Source organism: Vespula pensylvanica, chromosome 11, assembly GCF_014466175.1.
Source record: "Vespula pensylvanica isolate Volc-1 chromosome 11, ASM1446617v1, whole genome shotgun sequence".
In the NCBI taxonomy this organism is placed as follows: Eukaryota; Metazoa; Arthropoda; class Insecta; order Hymenoptera; family Vespidae; genus Vespula; species Vespula pensylvanica.
Window position 1 is genome coordinate 798672 of NC_057695.1, and position 23940 is coordinate 822611.

At 32.8% G+C, this 23940-nt stretch overlaps 3 protein-coding genes across 30 annotated transcripts in view; 1 reads left to right on the forward strand and 2 right to left on the reverse strand.

Annotated features, from left to right (window-relative positions):
- LOC122632998 (zinc transporter ZIP11) overlaps positions 1-4149 on the reverse strand; it is a 92811-nt gene extending 88662 nt beyond the window's left edge. For 2 of the 6 annotated variants that reach the window (XM_043820390.1, XM_043820391.1), the window contains exon 1: positions 2203-3012. In XM_043820390.1, coding sequence (XP_043676325.1) covers positions 2203-2310 — 108 coding nt within the window. In that variant the 5' untranslated portion in view covers positions 2311-3012. Of the gene's footprint in view, positions 1-2202; positions 3017-4009 lie in introns of those variants that run through there. The other 4 variants (XM_043820388.1, XM_043820393.1, XM_043820387.1 and 1 more) reach the window with 4 other exon arrangements.
- LOC122633004 (uncharacterized Golgi apparatus membrane protein-like protein CG5021) overlaps positions 1-6174 on the forward strand; it is a 50774-nt gene extending 44600 nt beyond the window's left edge. The window contains exons 1-6 of one of the 5 annotated variants that reach the window (XM_043820407.1): positions 4427-4483; positions 4582-4680; positions 4965-5038; positions 5114-5348; positions 5634-5888; positions 5968-6174. In XM_043820407.1, the coding sequence (XP_043676342.1) occupies positions 4977-5038; positions 5114-5348; positions 5634-5888; positions 5968-6033 (618 nt within the window). In that variant the 5' untranslated portion in view covers positions 4427-4483; positions 4582-4680; positions 4965-4976 and the 3' untranslated portion in view covers positions 6034-6174. The other 4 variants (XM_043820405.1, XM_043820404.1, XM_043820406.1 and 1 more) reach the window with 4 other exon arrangements.
- Positions 6175-11760: 5586 nt separating this feature from the next.
- The window catches only part of LOC122632993 (tyrosine-protein phosphatase Lar), a 484453-nt gene continuing 472273 nt past the window's right edge, over positions 11761-23940 (reverse strand). For 11 of the 19 annotated variants that reach the window (XM_043820362.1, XM_043820363.1, XM_043820366.1 and 8 more), the window contains 8 exons: positions 19435-19443; positions 16587-16726; positions 15949-16154; positions 15645-15811; positions 14181-15541; positions 13876-14102; positions 11993-13799; positions 11761-11879 (listed from right to left, as the gene is read on the reverse strand). In XM_043820362.1, the coding sequence (XP_043676297.1) occupies positions 11811-11879; positions 11993-13799; positions 13876-14102; positions 14181-15541; positions 15645-15811; positions 15949-16154; positions 16587-16726; positions 19435-19443 (3986 nt within the window). In that variant the 3' untranslated portion in view covers positions 11761-11810. Of the gene's footprint in view, positions 11880-11992; positions 13800-13871; positions 14103-14180; positions 15542-15644; positions 15812-15948; positions 16155-16586; positions 16727-19434; positions 19444-23940 lie in introns of those variants that run through there. The other 8 variants (XM_043820369.1, XM_043820373.1, XM_043820378.1 and 5 more) reach the window with 4 other exon arrangements.

The following is a 23940-nucleotide window of genomic DNA, read 5'->3' on the forward strand; positions in this document are numbered from 1 at the left end:
TTTTTTATAAATATATATATATATGTGTGTGTGCATAAATATTTTTAATCGATTGCAGACCACCATCTTTTTTTTTTTATTTTTTATTGTTTGTTTTTTTTGTGATATTTTCACTGGGTCACTGAGCTCTCTTTTTTATTTCTTATTTTTTATTGATTTTTCTACTTTTTTTTTTTTTTTTAGAAATAGATATTAGAAAAATGGATTAGTTCAATGTTGTTAAATATTGTTAATAAAGGTTCTACTAAAAATATTATACATGGTTTTACAAATCGATTATCGTTTACTTCGATTATTGTTATTATTCGTTTATTACATATAAGTGCACGTAATAGTTGAATTTATTGTTTTTACGAATCAAGGATTATAATTTTACAAGGCTAAGGAAAAGAAACGATACGATTAATCCGAAAAGTCTTGAAAATGTTTCATTGATTTTTGAAATTATTTTCAAACATTCGATCCACATTCGTATTATAATTTATATAGAAATTGATAATTATATAAAGTCTATATTAGTGCATTGTGATTAATACAATTTATTAATACGAATACTAAGAATTAATTAACTATAAAAAAAATATATATATATACTTTTTGTTCTTTTTAACTTTTTTTTTTTTTTTTTTTTTTTTTTATAGAGAAAAGACCGGATCAACTGGTATCGATAGATCAAAAATGATAAGTAACCTGTTTTTCTCTTATATTTTTCATTTCTCTTATTTTTTTTCTCTTTTTTTAAATTATAACAAAATATCGTACTATTCGCACAAATGAAATTAATATCACGAAATAATTGTGATATTAATTTTTGATTTCTTTTTCTTTCATTTGAAATAAATTTTTGGATATATAAATGATATATAAAGTATGGTACGTATATACGTATATCTATATCCGGCTTCATGCCAATTCGAGATGTACAGTAGGATGGATCATCACTCGATGACCTTTCTATGAGAAACGGGACACGTTTGCCGATCGTTCATGACTCTTAAGTGATTATTATCAGGACTTTACTTTTACGATCTTTATCGTTATACACTTTCTCATATACATATATATATATATATATATATATGCATGTACATAGATTTCTTAAGATTAACCGATTAATCGATTTATAAAAGCGTCAAAACGATAAGACAATATATATATATATAATATATATATAATATATAATATATGATATATATATATATATAATAACGTTAAAACAATTCTCGACGCAATCAGAAATATTTTTCTAACAATAGTTTTATTTTTTCCTCTATCATTTTTCAATTCGTTATCCTTAAAGGGGAAAAACAATCGCGTACTTTTTTTCCTACGTTTTATTTTTCTTTTTAAATTAAAAAATCAAAATGATAGCAGTAGTAGCCGTAACAGTAGTAGTGTAGTAAGCAAAGATAATATGGCGCCCTTTTTCAAACGTCGAGAAAGAAGATGACGTATAACTGACTGATGAGAATTAATATAAAGAGTAAATGTGTCTCGTTTCCCTCGATTGATAAAATAGCATGTATAGTTTGATAGAGTAGGGTTGCGTTCGATGTATGTACGCGTACTGCTCTATTTAAAACGAAACGAGAGTCCTTGAGACACGTTTGGACGTACCAAAAATTAGTCAAGTTAAAGACTATAACGATTAATAACACATTTTTACAAAACGTTAATATCTAAATATAAATAATTCTACTACTACTACTACTATTACTAATTAATTAATTAATCGGATGAGTTGAAAAGGAAAGAACAAAAAAAAAAGCAGAGAGAGAGAGAGAGAGAGACCAAAAGAAAAAAGAAGAAAAAGTGGCGCGAATTTTAAAAAAACAAATTACGATACACTACTGTACGTCAAATTGATATAGACAAATAGTAAAAACGAGAGCGCGAATTTTGAAAGGAATTCACAATGAAAAGAATCACAAGTCCTGTCGCCTTCTCTTTTCTATTTTCTTCCTATTTTCGTTCTCTCTTCTTTCTTTTTTCGTTGGCACGTGTAAGGTTAAGTCGGAATTTCGTATCGTGACGCGAACGGTAAACCAGCGATATCGATTGATCAAATAATATTAAAAGATGATCGATTATGATAAAGAAAAAACATATGATGACAATGATGATGATAATAATAATAATAATAATAATAATAATAATAATAATAATAATAATAATAATAATCAAAAGAAAAAAAAATAATACCTGTTTCCCGCGTATGATGACGACAAGGCCGGCACCCGCTGCCGTAAGGGCCCACGTGAATAGTGTCCCTAAAAGGGCTTGTACTATCGGCGAATATTCCTTCAACATTTTTATTTCTTTCTTTCTCTTTCTTTTAAATTCTTGAAATCTTCTTATCGTTCACTCTCTCTCTCTCTCTCTCTCTCTCTCTCTCTCTCCCTCTCTCTCTCCCTGTTCGTCGTTCGTTCTTTAATTCACCAAATCGTGACACGCTGCATAACAATCCTTCTCCTTCTCCTAACAAAACTAACTCGAAGCGAACGTGTGCCACGAGAAAACTGTTTCTCGTGCCTAGCAAAAATCACGGACGACGGAATCGCACTCAGTCCCCCCGCGCTTATCTTAACCGCTACCACCACTGCTAACGTTGGTGCTATCGCTGGTGCTGCCACCACTGTCGTTGGAGCCACTGCTGCTGCTGTTGCCGTTGCTGCTGCTAGTTGCCGTTGCTGTTACTATTGCTGATACTGATACCGCTACCACCATTACCACCTCCACCATTTCCTACTACACCACCATCACCATCATCACTAGCACCGTCGTTAACACATCGTTTCACCATATCATCAAATCGCGGATACCAGCAAAACGTTTCGCGTTTATCTCGATTAAATCATCACTACTACTACGCAATCCAATTACTATCTATTGCCACCACCCTACCACCAACACCATCACTAACACCACCACCAACATCACCCACTACTACTGCTCTACTTACTACCTGCTACTACTAATAATATTGATATTACTACGGTACTACTACTACTACTACTACTACTACTACTACTATTACTATTTTATTACTATTATTACTACACACTACGCTCTATTTAATATCCGTGATTCACACGTCAATGTTATTCCTCTCTCTCTCTCACTCTCTTGATACACGCGTGCTTTCCTCTCTCTCTCTCTCTCTCTTTCTCTCTCTCTCTCTTTCTCTCTCTGTCTGTCTCTTTCTATCTTTTTTCTCCCACCCTCTCTCTCTCTCTCTATCTATCTATCTATATATGTCTTTCTTTCTCTTTCTCTTTTTTCAAATTTCGTCCTTGAATCTATCAATTTTAACTTCCGAGTCCACGCATTTATGAACGTGTCCATTGCTCGTTAACACCAGACACGAAGAAATTCGACCAAAGCGCCATCACACTCTTTCTCTCTTTCTATATATATATATATGTATATATATATATATCTCTCTCTCTCTATCTCTTTTTACCTCTTTTTCTCTATCCACCATCTTTCTATACTATACGGCTTACGCGATTAGTCGATCGATGCGACACCAACCGGCAATGTTTACGTTATTTCAATTTTCGTTATATTCTTTATATATAACAAAGAAATTCTTTGTTAATTGAAATATTCTAATTATGATTTATCGATCATTTTTTTTTCTTTATGTATATATATATATATAAAATATACATATAAAAAAAAAACGATTTATATAATTACAACGACTTCTACCATAGAAATTGATATAATATAAATGTTAAGTTATCGATACTCGACGAAAAATATTCCGATTAATTCGATAATATTTATATCATTTGATGATCTTACGATGGAATAATATTAATTCGTTATAAACAATTATCAGTTGATATTGTTAAGAAAAAAATTTTCATAAAAGATAATAGATAAATAGTTATATACGTAAATAAGTATATATAACGTGTATACATATACATATATATATATGACTAATCGACGCATACACGGAAAGATGTTTTTCATAACATTTAAAAAAGAATATCGATACCTGAAATTGTTATCAGTCTTCCTATTATCTTTGTGTCGACGAATTCACCGAATTGATAACTAGAAAATAATATTACGTTGTTCCTTTACATTTCGACGTCGTTAGCTCGTTGCCGCGAAAACGAAAATGCCAAAGATCGAAGTGATCTGATTGGCTGTCGCTCTCTCACGTGATTTCGAAAGGAAATTATAAATAAATAATTAAGCGCAAGTAATGATTTAGCAAATAAAACGTCGTAATTCGTTTCATTCGAATAACACGATTAATCGTTGCGAAAAATTTCGTATAATTTCGTGGTATATCTACGTTTTTTTTTTTTTTTTATTTCACGTATTCGCGTATATTCTTCAATTATGTTATACATGAGTAACGCGACGTGGCGCTGCAATCGCGAGCAGCTTTTAGCAGACGACAAATATTGCGTGTTGTCGATGCGCGTCTGTCAACCAATGTGCAAACATGGCGTCTGCTTCGGTAGGTGCATGAGAGAAATCGTGCCTTAACATTGCGTATTTTCATACTAATGCCTAATGTGCTTAGATCGTAGTATCTAATTCAATATTTATATTTAGAACGAGATATAAAGAGAAATTTCTTTATCAAGGGAGCTGAAATATCTCGTTAAACTAGCTCATTGGGAGAACGTTACTGACATTCCGTAGAGAATTACCGTATGTATAAATTGATAGAGATGACATCGCCTAGAGTACATACGATGAGAAAATCTAATTTTCTAATACGTCAAACGAACGTTTGATAATGGGATAACGAAACGACGATGTTTCCTTTTTTGTTTTTTTTTCTATTTTTCTCTTTTTTTTTTTTTTGTATAGAAAACGTTCGTTTTATCATTGCTCGCTTCGCTCGATTGCTCATTTGCAAATTATTATTTTTTTTTTTATCTTCGGAATTTGATCGTGGTAATTAGAAAAGATTTTTTTATGTCGGTTTTTAGGTACCCTTACTGATGGATGACGATACCATAACCTTTGAGGAAGAGGATGAAATTGTTCCAAGTGATAAACTCAAGTATGTGTAATCTCAGTGTACAATATTTTAACGTCTCTCTTTATAGGAATTAATATATGTTATTTTGTATCGCAGGCATCCATACATCACCATGTTTCACCTAGCATTTAGAATATCGGCTATAGTAGTTTATATGATGTGTCAATTATTTTCAAATAGTTTTATCGCAAGTTTTGTCGTCGTTGTACTTCTTTTGTCCATGGATTTTTGGACCGTTAAAAATATAACCGGAAGATTGATGGTTGGACTTAGATGGTGGAATTATATAGACGACAATGGAAAGAGCAACTGGGTATTCGAATCTAAAAAGGTTTGGCTAGTTCTTTAGATTTATTATATATTTGTCTTATTCGTTATTCGTATACTTCATTATAGTTCGTTAGATTTAAGAATGACTCTCGAATGTTGTAAACCTTCGCAGAAATAGTTCAAGGTTATCTTGTTCGGATACTTGTATGTCCTTGATACTTTTACGCTTTCTTATTATTCATAATCGTTTCACTTTTGATATAAATGTTAATCATACGCGCATATTAATAAGGACGACGTCATCATACAATCGCTGCAAATTTCTGTTATGTGCCCTGCATTTCAGGGTGCTCAACAGTACCATATTAACATGGCAGAGGCACGTATCTTCTGGTTGGCATTGATACTGTGTCCACTTTTGTGGTCGGTATTATTTGTTACAGCCTTATTTCGTTTAAACTTTCAATGGCTATTACTCGTATGTATCGCAATCATATTAAACGGAGCAAATCTTTACGGATACGTGAAATGTAAAATGGGAGGTAACCAGTATATTTCAACAGCTACCAGTGACTTCTTTAAGAAACAAATCATACAAAATGTTAGTAATTAATATTTAGCGATCGATAAAAAAAAGATAAAAGCTGAGTGTTAAGCAAAAAAATGTTAATTTTTTCAAGGTTGCGTCCATGATGACGAGGAGCCCACCAACAACTAATCCAAATCAACAGACTAATGTAATATAAAATATTTTTTGTAAGTATGATGTATATGGAAATTAATAACGTCGTAAATGTGTATTGGAGGAATGACGATATGCTTGTACATAATAATATTAGGTATTAAATTTTAAGTATTCTGTAATAAAATTATTATTTCGCAATGAAGAAAAATATTTGTTTTAAAACTCCTTCTGTGTTGTCATGCAAAAGAGAATACTTTATGACGTTAGTTACTAGTTTATTGATGCCACAAGGCAATACATAATGTACACGGTATTTCTCCTTGTCAACAGACTCTTTCTATTACACAATATTTAATTTGTATAGTTGTTAGTTAGTAACATTGCATTTATCGTATTCACTTCAGCCTGCTGTATTCTTTCTGGCAAGAAGGTATCACAAAATAATTTCCCATTCTTTCAACGATATTTAGTATTTGACTTATTCTGTCTTTTTAACTCACATTCTTCTCCGGATCTGCGATCGTAATCATTTGACCGTTTCATCTATGAATAGATGAACTTGCGGCTTGATCTTACACGTATTACCAAACTCGTTACAATATTGCATGGAGCATTGGTAGCCGATCGAATTTTATTAATGTTGTGAAAATTGCTCCGAAGATACGAGTCATAAGTGTTTTCAAGAAGAAGAATACAACAAACCACATATTGCTATACATTTTCGGTTATAAAAAAAATGATAAAGATTAATGACAAATACAGACCTAAATTACAACATATACACAAAGAATTTTTTGAAATGATATGAGAGAACTTAAACCTGATGTTAGAATTAGTACGTTACAAATACATGAATATCGTGGACTTTGTGTTTGTAACTTTTGTGAGTACAGATTAATGCTACCAACTTATAGCTAGTAATATGTTTTTACAACAATTTAACTTCTTTTAACACATTTTGCGTTTAGCCTGGAACTTTGAAACATGAAGTCATTGAGAAACTTGGCAAAATACACTTGGGTAGTATAATTACATGTCGTTTTATAGATTAAGAGGTGTCCCACAAAAGTGGCTCCACTTATTAAATGCACGTGTTTTTTATTCATTCATTTATTTATTTATTTATTTATTTATTTATTTATTTATTTATTTATTTATTTGTCTGATTTTGAAATACTTCCATTAGAACTTGACGGTGCAAGGAACACCAGAAGAGAACAAACTGTTTATTAAGTCAATATGTGAATATGTTTCTATCACAACGATCTTTTGAAAATTATTTGTAACGTTTGAAGTCTTTCTCTCTTTTTTTTTCTATAAAGATCATTAGAAGAACTCTGATAAATACAGGGGCGATTTCACTCTTAAAGCTTAAGAGCTATCTCTTTTTTTCTTTTCTTCTTTCTTTTTTTTTCTTTTCTAATTTCTGTAAGCTATCGTTCATGTTTAGACAAGATAGAATAAAATGATGCGCAGAAATATTGACACTAAACGATAAAGCGGTGGTATGTAACACTGAAGGATGAAATTTTCATATGAAATTGGTAAATATATTAGTAATAATATATATACACATATATATATTTGTATATATATATATATGTATGTATATATATTTACAGTCCAACCACAAGAACTACTAGAATTTTATAAGGATTAGTCGTCACTAAAAGAGTATCGGCTGATAATATTTTTTTCTTTTTAACAAGATTTTTTCTTCTTTTTTTTTTTAATGTATAAAAATGGGGTATATAGAAAGCTAAATATCAGTCGGACCGTTTTGTATACATATAGTCATTAAATCACATTTTAATGAAATAAGTCAACTTGCTCTTTTTTTCTGAGTCTTCTTTTTTATACGAATGTAAGAATGTTTGATCTCTCATTAATTTGAATAAATGCAGAAGATTTGATATCCATGTATGCATTTACATGTAACTTGTTCTTTTATGAAATATCTTAGATTGAAATAATATTACTTAGACGCAACATGAAAAATATATGTCTTAGTATTCGATCAGGTTGAGAATATTATTTGTCTTTTCATTTCTCCTTCAGTATTCATTGATACCTTTATTAATAAAATGGAGCTGCGCTAAATGTTATATTCCAGTTATACAACATGTACAATATTTCTTAGAAAAAGAATATGAGCCAACTTTAGTGAGATCCTTCGATACTAGTTGTACTTCTCGATAATATGAAGTTGCATAAAGTTACTCCCATGCTGTAATGTTATTTCCAAATAAGTTTAAATATTCACTTATCCAATGGGAAAACATCATATACATATCTATTTCCAGCACGGTAACATTAGCATAAGGTTTCCATTTATGTCAAGATTTGTATAAAAACTAAAAGTAGATTTAAATGAGAATGAAACTAGCAAATGAATCGATTAAAACTATCCGTTTCGAATGAAATAAAAAATGACAAATAATTAATTAAATAATAACTGTTTGAACGAGAGAAAAATATTTAAGTACTTTCTTGTAGTACAAAAGTTATAGCTGCAAGTTGAGCAGATCTATCGGAGCTGCGTTCTAGGATATTGAAAATACATTACACACGTGGCTTTTAGTTTGTTCGGATGAATCAAATGACGTTGCAAATAAATATAGAAACTCTTGCGAGTATTATAGTCTATATATATATACTCAGTCTATATGAAGTAAATTTCATTAAAAAAGAAAAATATTACTTTGTAAAGACGTGGCATATATAATTTGTAAAAACATTCGGGGATAGATTAAAAAGTATCAAAAAATATGTAAAACATCTAAATGGAACCTAAACAAATTAAATATCGTGATATAGGACATGCTCTTTTAAATAAAACAGATTATATTCTGATAGTCTGGAAAATATCCACACATTATTATGCACATCCACTTCTCTTTTATGATATTTATAATATATATCTATGTATATATATTATTCATCATCTTATGTATATATAATGTTGTTAATGACAAACGGTGCAATTATGTACACTTAGTCACAATTCCTGACCCTCGAATCATTTTTAAATAATAATAGTACAAACGAACAATTTGGAAGAATAACGTTTCCTTCCTATTGTCTAAACTGAAGATAAAAATCATATTCAGGTCAGTGAAAAAAATCTTGGAATATCTCTTTCAAAATCGTTAATACGATTTCAAACAGTTTATGATTTTAATCGAGTCGAAGATAAGTGCCAAAGGTAGAAATAAATATGTCCGATTGGGAAATGCAAAAAGGTATACTTATTGAAGAAGAAAATGAAGAATGAATCGTTTGATCGATTGGATCGATTATTAGACAAGATTAGATTCGTCCGAGTGGTTACATCGAAATGAGATATAATAATAGACGAGGTAGAAGCTTAGATTTGAAAGTTTGTACATAAGGATTCGAGGGTATAGAATTACATTATGCGAGTCCAACATACACAGTGCTTCTATTAAATTATCTTTATAGAACTATGCACGATCTCCACGTGTGCATATTTCATTAAATATAGGCACCGTTTCCTCTTTCATCCTTCTTTCACTCAATGTCATCTTTGTTCTAATGGCGTCACTTATATCCTAAATCTTAAAACGATTCGCTTATAATCTATTGTAAAATTACAATAAGTAATGAGAGAAGATCCCTATCGTGCATAATGGGTACAGCATTAATTGTCAATTTGGCAGTATGGCAAGTTTCCTGTTAGTCTGTGGAAATTTTCATGTCTCTTCTTCTTCTTCTCCTTCTTCTTTTTCTTCTTTGATAATCCACATCGAGAAGTATTTTGTCTAATCCCTTTTTTTCAAGAATTCTCTTCCAATCAATTTCCATCGATAAGTACTCGTGAATGTGTGCCACGTTATCATCACCCACTTAAGTCGTAGATAGAACTGTGCATTCTAATTATTAGTCTTCTTCTTCTTCTTCTTCTTCTTCTTCTTCTTAGTTTTCTTTTCCTTTTTCTTCTTCCTCGTCTTCTTCGTTTTCTCCTCCCTTTTTCTTTTCAATATTTTTATTTTTCGTTTTTATTGTTAATTTTTTTCTTTTAATTTTTTAATTTTTTATTTTTTCCATAGAAATATACGAGAGAGACATTATTTGTGTCACAACTTTTAGTTTCTTCTCTGCAGCTGTTAGTCAACGATGGAAGCACTTTTCTTCGATAAACAAGATTCAAGTTTTCGTGTTACTTTGTCCTTTTTCACTTTACAAGAGATTCGTAAAGTGCAATATCATTATTATTATTATTATTATTATTATTATTATTATTATTATTATTATTAATATTATTATTATTATTTTTATTTTTATTTTTATTTTTATTATTATTATAATTATAATTATAATTATAATTATCGTTATTATTATTACGATGCTCTTTTCTATTTAGATAAAAGAGACAGAGAAAGAAAGTGATAGAGAGATAGAGAGACAGAGATAGACAGAGAAAGAGATAGATAGAGAGAGAGAGACATGCTTGTAATTTAATTATTATTCCTTTCTTTCTTTCTTCATTCATGTTTTCATCTTAAACGTTAGAAGACTATCTAAGCTTCGATAAAGACATTCTTAAAAGATTTCAAAAATGTAGCTGCAAAGAATGTTTCATAAGTGAGGTGTTAGTAATAAATACTCTCACATATATCAAGATATGTTCCAATTCGGAGAATCGGGATCGTATGATCGAGGTCGTCTTCGAATTTTGATTTTGATATAGACGTCGACGTGTGTATGTGTCTATATGTGCATGGATGGGCGTTCGTATTCGTATTTGTATTGTATATGTATGTCCGTATGCTGCGAGCATGTACGTTTCTCGCAAAATTATTTTATCGTCGAACGACGTAAATCAATTATGTTCTCTGATTCGAGAACGATATGATGCTGATCATGTTCTGACAATTCCCTAATTCTTTTCGTTTCTTTTACTTCTTTTACTTCTCTTTCTTTTGTCCTCCTTTTCTTATTTTCTTTTTTCGTTCCTTTTGTTACGCTGGTTGTTGAGATTTTGTATAAAGTAAAAAAAGTGTGCCTCGAGAGAGTATGGTCGCTGTCATCTCATCAACGAGGAGATTCACGTACACTTAAGCGGCAGTTTTTTCCTTTTTTTTTTTCTTTTTTTTTTTTCTTTTCTTTTCTTTTCTTTAGTTTAGCTCGCTCCAGCTATGGCTACAATCGCGATACGAGCTTTTTATCTTTGAGCTCTAAAATCTATTTATACGACGACAACTTGTTCCTTTTTTTTTTTCTCTTCATCAATTTCTTCCTCTTCATTATCTTCTTCGTAAATCTTCTAGTTTTGTTTCTTACGTTTCAGGATAAAAGTTGTTTGAATGCTTTTCTATATTTATATTTTAAATTACCGTCAAGAATGAAAATTTCCTTGCGCGATTATAAGTGCTGCAACACCATTCGACTATTGCACTTCATCGTCTACCATTATTATTTTTCTTTTTATTTATTTATTTATTTATTTATTTATTTATTTATTAATTTATCCGTTTATTTATTTACTTGTTTATTTATTTATTTATTTACTTATTCATTTATTTTTTTTTTGCCGTTTTCCTCTCCTTTTTTTTTTCTCTCTTTTTTTTCCTTTAAATCGTCTGTGATACATTAGCGATTTATCGCTTTAGCGACTACGATAAATTGTCCTTGGAAGGTACGAGTAAATGTTACGCATAAAAACTACGCTTTACTCATTTTGCTGCACACTTAACACGATATAACTCCATTGTACTAAACACGTCGTACTTTAGCCCTTTCTCCGATATCCCTTTCATTTTTTTGTCGTTCCCTTCGATCTCTCGTAGCATCTCTTTGCTCCCGATTATCGGCTTGTCAGTTGGCGTAATGATCGAACGATCCTAAATATTCCAAACTGGCACGATAACAGAACTGATATTGATCCTGAAAAGAAAATAAGAAAGTCAAATAAAAATAGGGAAATGCAATAAAAAAAAAAAAAAAAAAATAAAGAATTACGACATAAATAAGAACGAACGAGAGATGTATCGACTTACTTCCGTTTGTACCATGGCAGGACGTTGCGTACGTAATATTCTCACTGTTTGGAAGATATCCACAACACCTTCGTACTGCATACGTTCAAGGACGATGCTAAGCGTTATGAAGACACCCGTTCTACCTACGCCGGCGCTACAATGTACAGTGATTGGTCCATCCTGACCAAATTGTTCCTTGGTTTTATGAACTTGACCGATGAAATCGATAAAACCGTCACCGGACTTAGGTACACCTTGTTCGGGCCAATCGATGAATTGGAATTGTCTAACCGTACGACTTGCTCCGTCTCGTGCGTCGGTGACCTTGAACTCACGTAAAATGTATTGCGGCATGTTGTATTCGGCGATGGGATCTACTACGAAGCATTGATAACGAATAGATCTGTCGGATGGCCAATACTGATGGCACTTTTCTCTACCCATTTCTTTCAGCTTGGTAAGCATTACCACGATCGTCGAATTATGTTCCCATAACATACGCCAGAAATCGTCAGTGGTGTCGCAAAGCGGACCCTGAGTTGCAATGTACGCACCGCGATATCTGTAACCATCGATTAAACTGGCATTTATGTAATCGGATCCTTCGATGTTACGTTGTGGTTGTAAACACACTCTGCTACATTCGTAAGGTAGGATATGAACCAATCGATTTTTATGTTTGTTGCATGGTAAATTAGCCGATATGAATCTCGTGGAGTCAGCTTTGATGTTAGACAATTTCTTAAATTCCAATTCCATGCCGGTGATATTGTCGATTTCAGGTTGCATGAGCTTTTGAATGTGAGAGTGTAGATTCCTAGCTGGTACCTCGGTGTTACCACATATAACGGCTTCGAGAAGTGCGTCATGAATAAATATGTACTGATCCTCTGTCTGTACCATGTAATTTCTTTGAGCTCGCAGACACGTCACGTGTCCATATATGTCGATCATTTTTTCATGCTTTATACGTTCGAGCATAGAATCTATAACGATGAAACAACCGGTCCTGCCAACGCCAGCGCTACAATGTACCACCAATGGGCCACTGTCCGGTACGTTTAACGATCTAACCCTTCGCAAAAATTGTAAGAACGGTGCTGGGTGTTCCGGGACACCGTGATCAGGCCATGCAGTGAATTGCAATTGCTTTATCTCGCGTCTCTCCGAATAACCCGCTCTACAAACTTGGAAAGTGCGGATACAATAGGTAGCAAGCTCTTGGATATCGGTAATAGTGACCGTCATCTGGCCATAAGTTTCTGAACCTCTTGTTGGCCAATACTGATCGCATTTTATTCTAGTCCTTTCCTCGAGTTTCGTCATCATAACGATCGTACTCGTACGAAGTTCCCAACACATTCGCCAAAAATCACCAAAGGTCTCTTGAAGTGGTCCTTGAGTTGCCACATACGCGTTCTGCTTTCTATAACCATCGCAATAGTTCGCGTTTATATAGTCGGACCCTGGCATCCCATCGACCGTTTGAAGGATCACTCGAGAATGATCGTAGGCGATCACGTTGGCATAGCGATTCTTTGACGCGTTCACTTCCATGTTCGAGTGGTCCCAAGTGAACTGCTGACCGGGTTCGATCGACTCGTATTCTTGACTGAACTTTAGATTGTCGTTTGCCTTCAATCGTTCGATATGATTTCCCAACTCGCTTATGGGTATCGGCGGGTGCGATATCATGCCGGGTGTTTGGAAATTCAAACGTCTCATTTCGACTGGGTCGGACGGTGCATGATTCGAACTGATGTCCGCTGCCATAAGTGGCCGAGTTACTGCGGCCTGATCTGGTGCCTTGCATGGTTGCCTTCGTCTGAAACAAAAACGACGTGGAGGACAAGGAACAAATGGAACCAATTTCGTAACGTGGTAGAAAAAGAGAGACTTACTTTTTTATTACAAATAATAGAACCATACAGATGCTGACCATAAGTGCCGCTATTATAGGTCCAATTACCCAAACCATACCAGGCTCCTGTCCACTGGTTTTAACAGACACTTCAGGATTTTTATCGACCGGAGTATTTGGGTTTGGTCGACGCGGTGGTTCGCCCGGTGGAACTTCTCTCATGTCCAACGAAAGATACTCGGAGAATGGCGAGGAAGTGTAGAGATGCTGAAAAGTAAATTGTTTGGGATTGATTATTGGGTAAGAGGTTATGTCTCTTCTAAAATAGAACGACAAAGTACTGACCTTTCTAGGAGTGTCGACCACAGCTCGTACAAAAATTCTATACCTCTTATTTCTCTCCAATTTTCTATTTTCATATCCCTCATATATATCGCCACTTCCCAAATGGAAAGTATAAGGAATGTCTCTGTGTGGGAACTTAGCAGCGATGTATGGTGCATTTTCTCGTTCCTGTTTGGCACTCTTGCCGGTAATTATATCTTCCGTAAGTTCATCAGGCTGTTTGTCAGCCGTAGATTTGTCTTCAGGTACGACGATCAAATAATAATGAGAAATTGGTCCATACTCTTCGGACGCCTGAGGTAGGATCACTTGAATCTCTTCGCCATTGACGACGCCATAAAAGTCTGGCTTGACCATAGGCTTCGGTGCGGCCATTTGTGTGGTTACGGTGATTTTAGCAGGTGGCCTGTATTGTCCATCGCGTGGTACGGCACTGACGTTAACGTTGTACGTAGTGAACGGTTGAAGTTCGTTAATGGTCGTACTGGTTACGCTAGGATCGAAAAGAATTTGCCGACGTTGTACGATCTGCGTTTGCGTTATACCTTGAGAATCGACGAACTCTTTAACCGCGTCGAAGGACACCTTGTAATTGGTAGGATTCAGTCTTATAGGAGGTGTCCATGATAACGTCATAGAGTGTGTAGACGATTCCGGTGCTCTGAGATTCAAAGGCACGTCTTCAGGTTTGACAGTTACTGTGATCTTTTGACTGATCCTACCGAGACCAGTTTTGTATCTCGCGGCTACTGTTATCGCATATTGAGTGAATTTCTCGAGATTGACCAGGTCAGTTGACTCGGTCAGTCCTACCGTCTTTTGCTTCCACTCGTCAAGATCCTCGACCGGTGTCGTAGTATAGAAAACTTGATAACCAACGATCTTGCCACGATTGGGTACTGGCTCCCACCAAACTTCGACGCTCGATTCGGATGTTGCTACGGCCTTGACGAACATTGGTGCTCTACCGATATCCTTCTCCGTTATTATCGTTATCTTTTCGGAATATGGACCACTACCTCTCATAGTTCTTGCTCTAACGTGAAAAACGTATTCCGTGTCCTCCTCCAAATTCGAAAATACCTCTCGGGTTTTCGTCGTGTTTCTTTCGATAATCGACGAATGATCGTTCTTTTTATTGAACTGAACGTCGTAACCAATGATCTGTCCATTCCTATGTTGTCTCAACGGTTTGTCCCAAGTGACGCAGAGGGTGTCAGGCGTTTGGAAGAAGTAAGACAAATTGGTTGGTGATCCGCTAGGTTCTCCCTCGGGACTTGACCAATATTGTACCGTTTCTTGACCATATCCTATACTATTCTGACCGGCAACTCTAAACTCGTATTCGACGCCGCGTTCTTCTTCAAACGAAAATTATTTACGATCAATCCTATTATCCCTTACACATAGATCAATCTTGATATCAATCAAAATGCCAATGTTATACTATCATTATGATCTTACCGAGATCGGTGATTTTGTAAGTATGCTGACGAGTCCCACGAATGAATTCTTTTTTCAACGTTTGATTTTTAATACCATAACGAATTCTATAACCCAATAAATCGCCATACGTTTGGGTCGGTTCCATCCATTCTAATTCAAGGACGACGGGATCTCTGCTGAGGACTCTAAAAGTATTTAAAAATATATATATATATATACATATATAATATAAAAAATATTCAAAAAAAAAAAATAATAACTTTTCTTCGTTTTTTTCGTTCTTTTATTTTTCGAAACGAGACAACGTCGAAAGATTTCTTACTTTATGTTAACTTGTGGTCTGTTTGGTACCCCGCCTGGTGTTCTAACGTGAACCGGTGCCGATCGATCACCGTCACCTTTTCTCGTCAACGCGGCTATCTGTACGGAGTACCTTGTATCCGGTTGCAGTCCTGTGATATTTATTTCTCGTACACCGTCCTCTTGGACGTCGCGACGTATCGGTTCGTTAAACACGTCGTCTCTTCCCTGATAAAATTTCCAAATGTTAGGGTTAACATAATCTTAAGTTATCTTAAGTATCATCGATATATCTTTGGAAGCTTTACACATTGTCTATTTTTCTTTCTTCTTCTTTTCTTTTTTTTTTTTTTTTTTTTTTTTGGTTCATATCAACTTACAAATATACAACTTTTCATACACGTATACATACATATAACATTTGTATACATATTTATATTAATTTCTATACTTGTAAGTTGTTTCTATATAAATTTCATGTATATAAATGTAATGATTTATATATATATCTAAATTCGTTGTATGTAAATTCTCTTTTTTGTTTTTTTCGTTTTTGAAGTCAAATTTTTGCTCAGGTGATTAAGAAGAAAAGTAAGGGAAGGAAAAATGAAAAAATTAAAAGAAAAGAAATGAAAAAAAAAAAAAAAAAAGAAAACGTACTTCTTCTCGTACTTCTTGTACATGTATGTGGTAACCCCTAATCACCCCATTTTGGTCCTTAGCCTTCGGCGGATCCCATTCGACGTGTATCGCCGTCGAATTGATCGACGTTACTTTGACGTTTTGAGGATCTCCTGGCACTGTAACCCAAGCTACAATTAAATGGTGCACTTTATCGCTAGCATGCATCACACTTACAATCGCACTTTCTCGCCATACCACACGCTTTCATACAAGGGAGGGAAACGGTGGGAGGGTTTTTACAGGATTGGAAAACTCAGTAGTTAATAATAATAATAATAATAATAATAATAATAATAATATAATAGTAATAATTAAACAAAAGAAAAAATCAATATAACTATACAAACATATATGTGTATATCTGTATAAACGTAAAACGAATAATTTCTTGTCAAGAAAATACCTGAAATAATATCACGATAAAAAGCAAAAAGAAATTAGGATAATTCATTTCCTCTGTGAACGTCCTGTAAACGAAGAAAATAAATTAAAGAGAGAAAACAAAATTTAATTTGTTTTGTCAAAATGTCAACAACGTTCGTCCGTATTTTCTCCTTCTTTATTTATTTTTTTCTTTTTGGTCCGTTCGTTCGTTCGTTCGTTCGTTCGTTCGTCGCTTTCTCTGTTGTGGAAAAGAAATGAGAGAAAAAGAAAAAGAAAAAAATATATAGAAATGGATAAAAAAGAAAAAGAATTAGGAAGAGAAGAAGAAGAAGAAGAAGAAGGAAAAAAAAAGAAGAAAATAAAATCGATATAGGATGATATCGACATGCCGGCACCACAATCACTCACGGACAAAACGACGTACAAACAATATTACGAGGCACGCCGCACCCCATGCTCTAATAACGATATAAACCCCTCGCACCGGTAATGCTCCATTTGAATACCAATAATTTGTGTTTTTTAATATATATATATATATATATATATATATATATATGGATACATATATATATAGTATATATATATATATATATATTATATTATACGTCCCTATTTTCCTCCCGCGTTTCATTAACGTTTTTCTTTATTCGTCGTTTTTTGTTCTTTTTTACATATATATCCTGTTTTTTTTTTTTTTTTTAATTAATTAATTAATTAATTTACTCGTTTACTCATTTCTTTATTTATTTCTTTATTTATTTATTTCTTTATTTATTGGTTTATTTGTTTATTTTCTTTTCTTTTTCTCCACGAAAGAAAACGTCGCTCGGTTTTTTGCGAATGAGTTTTAAAAATATTTATCGTCAACGTTGTTGCTCGTAGATATAGCTGATGCTTAAGCACGGAAACGCGAATCAACGAAGACGTTAGTAACGATAACGAAGATTGAATCGTATAGTCGAGTATAACGAAACGTTCAAGGTCATCAGAAACGTTCATGGCGATTTTTCTCTTGCGATCTTTTGAAATTAAAAAGTAAAAACAACTTTTGATCGTTAGATCAAACGTACAAGTAGATTATTATACTTGAACGATTCGCTTATTCGGCAATTATTATTATTATTATTATTATTATTATTATTATTTTTATTATTATTATTATTATAATTTTTATGCTTTCTTTTCGTATAAATAAAATAAATACGATAACGTGGAACATAATAAAGATATATATATATATAAAAAAAAAAAGGAAGAAGAAAAAAAAAAGAAAAAAAAAATTCTCAACACTGCCTAATCATTAATAACTATCGTTATTTAGACACGTCGCACAAAATTACACGAGATGAGCGCTAACTACATATGCGAACATCGATATAGATCTTATGATCGATCGATCGATCATCATCGAAAAACGACGGAACGAGATACGTGTGGATTCATATATATACTTTCTTTCTTTTCTATGTAGAGCGAAAAAAAAAGTTTTATAGGCTAATGCGCTATGCGTGCACAAACGATGTATCTGAACTATACGATTGTATATACATACATATATATATATATATATGTATATATATACACACACATATATATATAAAAAAAAGAAAAGAAAAAAAAATTGATTTATATATATATATAAACTTTTTTTTCTTTTCGTTTCGGCCACGATCTTCAATTTACAATGATGTTGTAAAACCGTTTAAAAATTGATAACCGTTCATGATTCTACAAGTTGTGACAACGTGCAAACAGGTTACTGTCGATATCGTTTTACAAAGTGTCTTCTATCAAAGATCATCTCTGGCACCGATCGCGAAACGTATCTCTCGAACAACGTATCGGACACGCCATAACTCTCTCTGTGTGTTTCATTGATCGACGTTTAGAATGTTTCACGTCAGATACATTGTGCACGCGTGGCGCATGGCTATACGCTTGGATGCTGCTGTTGCTGCTGCAAAAAAAAAAAAAGGGCGAAGAAAGTAAAAAAAAAAAAAAAAAAAAAGAAAAAAAAGGGGAAAGAAAACAACAACGACCAAAGCAAAAGTGGCATCTCAAAAATGCTCTCTGACAGTATCATGAAAAAATAACGAGAGAAAAGAAAATGTAACAAAGTAACATGTAATAATGCGTACATACGTTCATATATATATATATATATGAATATACATATATAAACGGTAAAAATGTAAGAAGAATGAAAATGCTGAAACGAAGAAAGGAAGCGAAAGGAGAAACAAAAAAAATAAAAAAATAAAAAAATAAAAAAAGAAAGAAAGAAAAAAGATTACAGAGAGACTTGTGAAGATATACGAAGGAAAAGAAAATGGAGAAAAGAAAAGAAAAAAAAAAAGAAAAGAAAAAAAAAAAAAAAAGAAAAGATTATTATTATTAATTATATGGCACAACTCGAGACGAGCTAAGGGATACTCACTTTTGTCATCTGCGCCCCAAAAGTCGCCAAAAAAGTGGGAAAAAAACTCGTAAAAATTCGTGTCAACTTCGCACGTATATAAAATTTGTAATATAAGAATAAATTACAAAAATATTTGTTTGGATATCTCTTTCTTTCTCATAGGCATATCAGAAATATTGGGTATATAATGCAAGTAATATACTCTACTAGATATATTTTTACTCGTGAACAGTCAAAATATTTGGCTCTCTCTCTCTCTCTCTCTCTCTCTCTCTCTCTCTCTCTTTCTCTCTCTCTCTCTCTCTCTCTCTCTCTCTCTCTATCTATCTATCTATCTTTCTTTCTCTATATATATATATATATATATTTGTATATATATTCTTATTATTTTTCGTTAGGGAGAGGAAAAAAAAATATTTTTGACAGTGAACAACTGTCTCTCCCTCGGGAACTGCCCTTTAACTTTTTCCCTCTCTCTCTCTCTCTCTCTCTCTCTCTCTCTCTTTTTTTCACACATTCTCTCTGTCTTTCTCTCTCTCTCTCTCATTCACACACACACTCACACGCACATACATACATAAACATACACGCTCGTTCATTCGTTGAAATTATTATTAAACAGGCACTCGTAAAAATCATTCAACTCGTCATATTCATACTAATCGTTCTATCATCGTTCGTCCCTTCTCCATCTCTACGAATATATAACAATTTATATTATATATCAATATTATATATCATCATCAGAGTCCATATTTCTCGTACCGTCGACGATCTTCGATGGGCAAATATCACTCGACATCTATGAATTTTATCTTTAGAGAGATTAGAGTTTAACAAAAAAAGTTATATTAGCTCGTTCCACCCAGTGGCAGTGAATTAGCAGAGAGGCGGGAGACGTGAGAATATCTTTCGTTTTACTTTTTTTTTCTTTTTTTCTCTTGCTTTCTTTCTTTCTCTTTCTTGGTTTTCTCTTTTTCTATGCATACATTTTTTTGTTCCTTTTCTTTTTATTATATATCTTTTTAAAATTATTTATTTTTATTATTGGCATGCGCAATCACTACTCCAAATATGAAATAACTATAGGCTCATGTACACCCGTTTCGCGAAGGAAGCAACATTATTTCTCTTTGGAAAATATTATAGTTAAGGCAAAAACGAAAGATCACCATTTGACATTTTCATCTTTATTTTTATTCCACCCGTTTCTCTCTTTTTCCTTTTCCTTTCTTTTTCTACGGTTCGAAAAGACGAATTTTTGTTTCTTTATTACTTTTCCTTCTTTTTTCTAAGAGTTTTCCGTCAAAGTTGAAAGGATCGATAGATCGATCGAAAGATCGATCAAGATCGACGAACAACGCGTTACTTCCTCCTCGAAAGGGGGTGTCAGAAAAAGGGAAAGACCTATGATAAAGAATGTCTACGAAAAGAAAGCTATAGGAAATAGGAGAAACCATAATTATATAAGAAGAAGAATATAAAAAGAAGGGAATATTTATGGTTCTTTGGATGTTTGTTGTTGTTTTTGTTGACAATGATAATGATGATCATGATGATGATGATAATGATAAAAATGACGACAATAATGATGATGATGATGATGATGATGATGATCATGATCATGACGATGATGATGAATGACAAAGATTTTGTCGTACGTTTTTGTAAAACGCCGAGGGGAAAAAAATATCATCTTCTCCCTTCGTACAACCTCGTATCGTAAAAAACAGGGGCCCCGGACGAACGTACTTACTTACACGTACATACGTACGTACGTAAGTACGTACATACATACATACATACATACATACGTGTGCTAGCCTCTTTCTCTCTCTCTCTCTCTCATATATATATACATATATATATATATAAAAATTTTTTTTTCTTCCTTATCTTTTCTCGAGAAAAAACTTTATATTAGAAAAAAAAAAAAAGAAAAAGACAAAAATTTTTTGTCACACGAACGCGTTGATACTCTCGACACATTCTCGTTTCCATTTTAATCGTATATATTCTTTCTCTCTTTCTTACTTTCTTTTCTCCGCGATATGATTTTTTCGAGTGATGCATTCAAAAAAACTCGCGATACGAAGTCGGGGATGTAGTAGTGCCGGAGGGGTGGAGTGTCTTTCGAGGAAAAATTCTTTTTTTGTTTTTTTTTTTTTTTTTTTCGTTCGAATCTTTCTTTTTTTTTTTTTTTGTTACTGTTGTTGTTGTTTTCGCAACTCCAAAAAGTCACCCGCAAAAAATGGTAGCTCGGACAAAAAGTCTGTTATTTTTCTTTCTTTTTTTTTGTTTCTTTGTTTGTTAGGATATCACTTCCTCGGGTACCGTCAAAAAATTTCTTTCTCTCTCTCTCTCTCTCTCTCTCTCTCTCTCTCTCTCTCTCTCTCTTTCATTCATTCATTTACTCCATTACTCTTGAATGATTCATTCATCATCGTACGCTCTTGTCCTCGTTCATTCTATTCTTTTCTCTCTCTCTCTCTCTCTCTCTTTCTCTCTCTCTCTTTCACTCTGTCTTTCATTTTCTCTCATTTTCTATATTTTTTTTTTTTTTTATTTCTTGCATCCACCCCACGCCGCCACGACACTCGTTCGTGTAAAAATCGCAAAATTTCACGGGTTCGAAATGGGATAAAAGATTTACGCGAGTCCCTCTCTCTCTCTCTCTCTCTCTCTCTCTCTCTCTCTCTCTCTCTCTCTCTCATATCACACATCATCAATGAATGAAATGCACGTACGCGCGGGAGAAGACGTCGTCGTAATTGTCGTCGTCATCGTTGTCGTAATTGTCGTCGTCATCGTTAATCGTTAATCGTTAATCGTTGTCATTATTGTCCTAATGAATAATAATAGCTAAAATCTATAAATCGATCGGTATAAAAACTAATGGAATTAACTAAGGGGAAAAACAAGGTTATTAATACACCATGCGTAACAACATTGACTTACTTGCGTTAATCAGTCGAGATTAGTTTAAACGATATAAATAGATAATTAATTAATTGCGATGTATAAGACGAATCAAAGCACACTCTCATCCTTTTGAAACGTTTTGAAGCGATTTTTATTTTCGCATAGATTAAAGCGAGTTACGCGAATATTAAAACGTTTTAACGTTTCTGTTAAAAATTTCGATTGGTATTAATTTAAATTACTCAACTTTGTAATCTCGTTGAAAATAAATTTCGAATTTCTTTTTGATTGAAAGGAAACATTCGAAAAATATTTGATCGTACGTACAACGAGAGCGTGCGGTCTTTCGTCGGAGATTCATTAAGATTAAAAATGTTTTATTTATTTTAATAGACCTTTCTGTTATTTAATAAAACGTATGGCGAGAAATAAAATAATAATAATAATAACAACAACAACAACAACAACAATAATAATAATAATAATAATAATAATAATAAGAATAATAATAATAATAGTAATAACGATAATGATAATGATAATAATAATAATAATTATTATTATTATAAGAAATAAAAAAGGAAAGAGAGAGAAAAGATTATAATTAATTTCGCGTTGTTAAAACGGCACATTCTTCTATGTACGGTGTATTAAAATTTCACTAAATATCGCAGCTAGAGTGTTGAATAATAATAATACGAAGAAAAAGAAAAAAGAAGAATAATTTTCAATGTATATAAAAAATAAAAAAAGTAAAACTTGTGTGTGTGTGTGTGTGTCTGTGTGTGTGTGTGCATATATATTTATATACACATACACATACATACACCTATACAACGGTGGTTCAACTTACGGAATCGAGACGAGAACGAGGTCTTAAATCGTTGCATGCACAGAACGTAAATTTGAATAAATATAATATTTTAAACAATGTGTTTACGAGTCGTACGTTTTAAGAATACAAAGAGAGAAAAAAGAAAAAAGAAAAATTAAAATGGAAGAAAAAAGAAGACGAGAAGGTAGGAAAAGAAGAAGAAGAAGAAGAAGAAGAAGAAGAAGAAGATAAAGAAAAAAAGGAAAATAATAAGATAGAAAAAATATCAAACGCTGTAAGAATATGATCGAGATAAAAAATTGATCGAACATGTTCGATCTTTGAAATGTTACGAGAGAAATTTCACGACTCGTTGTTTCTATTTTTTTTTTCTTTTTTTTTTCTTTCTTTCTTTCCTTTCTTCCTTTTCTTTCTTCTTTTCCTTATTTTTTTTTTTCTCTATAAAAGGGTTAATAAAATTCAAAGACGTACTGGCTACTTTCGTGTCCTAGTTAACGAGCATTAAGGCGCGTTTATGTTGGAGCTGCGATAAAAGTAATAAAAGCATCGATCAGTGGGACGATAAAAACTATTCAAAAATTTCTTTCTTTGGTGGTGTTTTATGATGGTACTGTGATAGTAATACAATTTTAATCGTTTAAGTAGATTTTCCTTAAGATGAACCGATTAAACGTATCAATGATTTTTAAAAATTATTCTTTTTATTATTATTATTAATGTTAGTGTTATCGTTATTGTTATTATTATTGTTATTATTATTATATTTT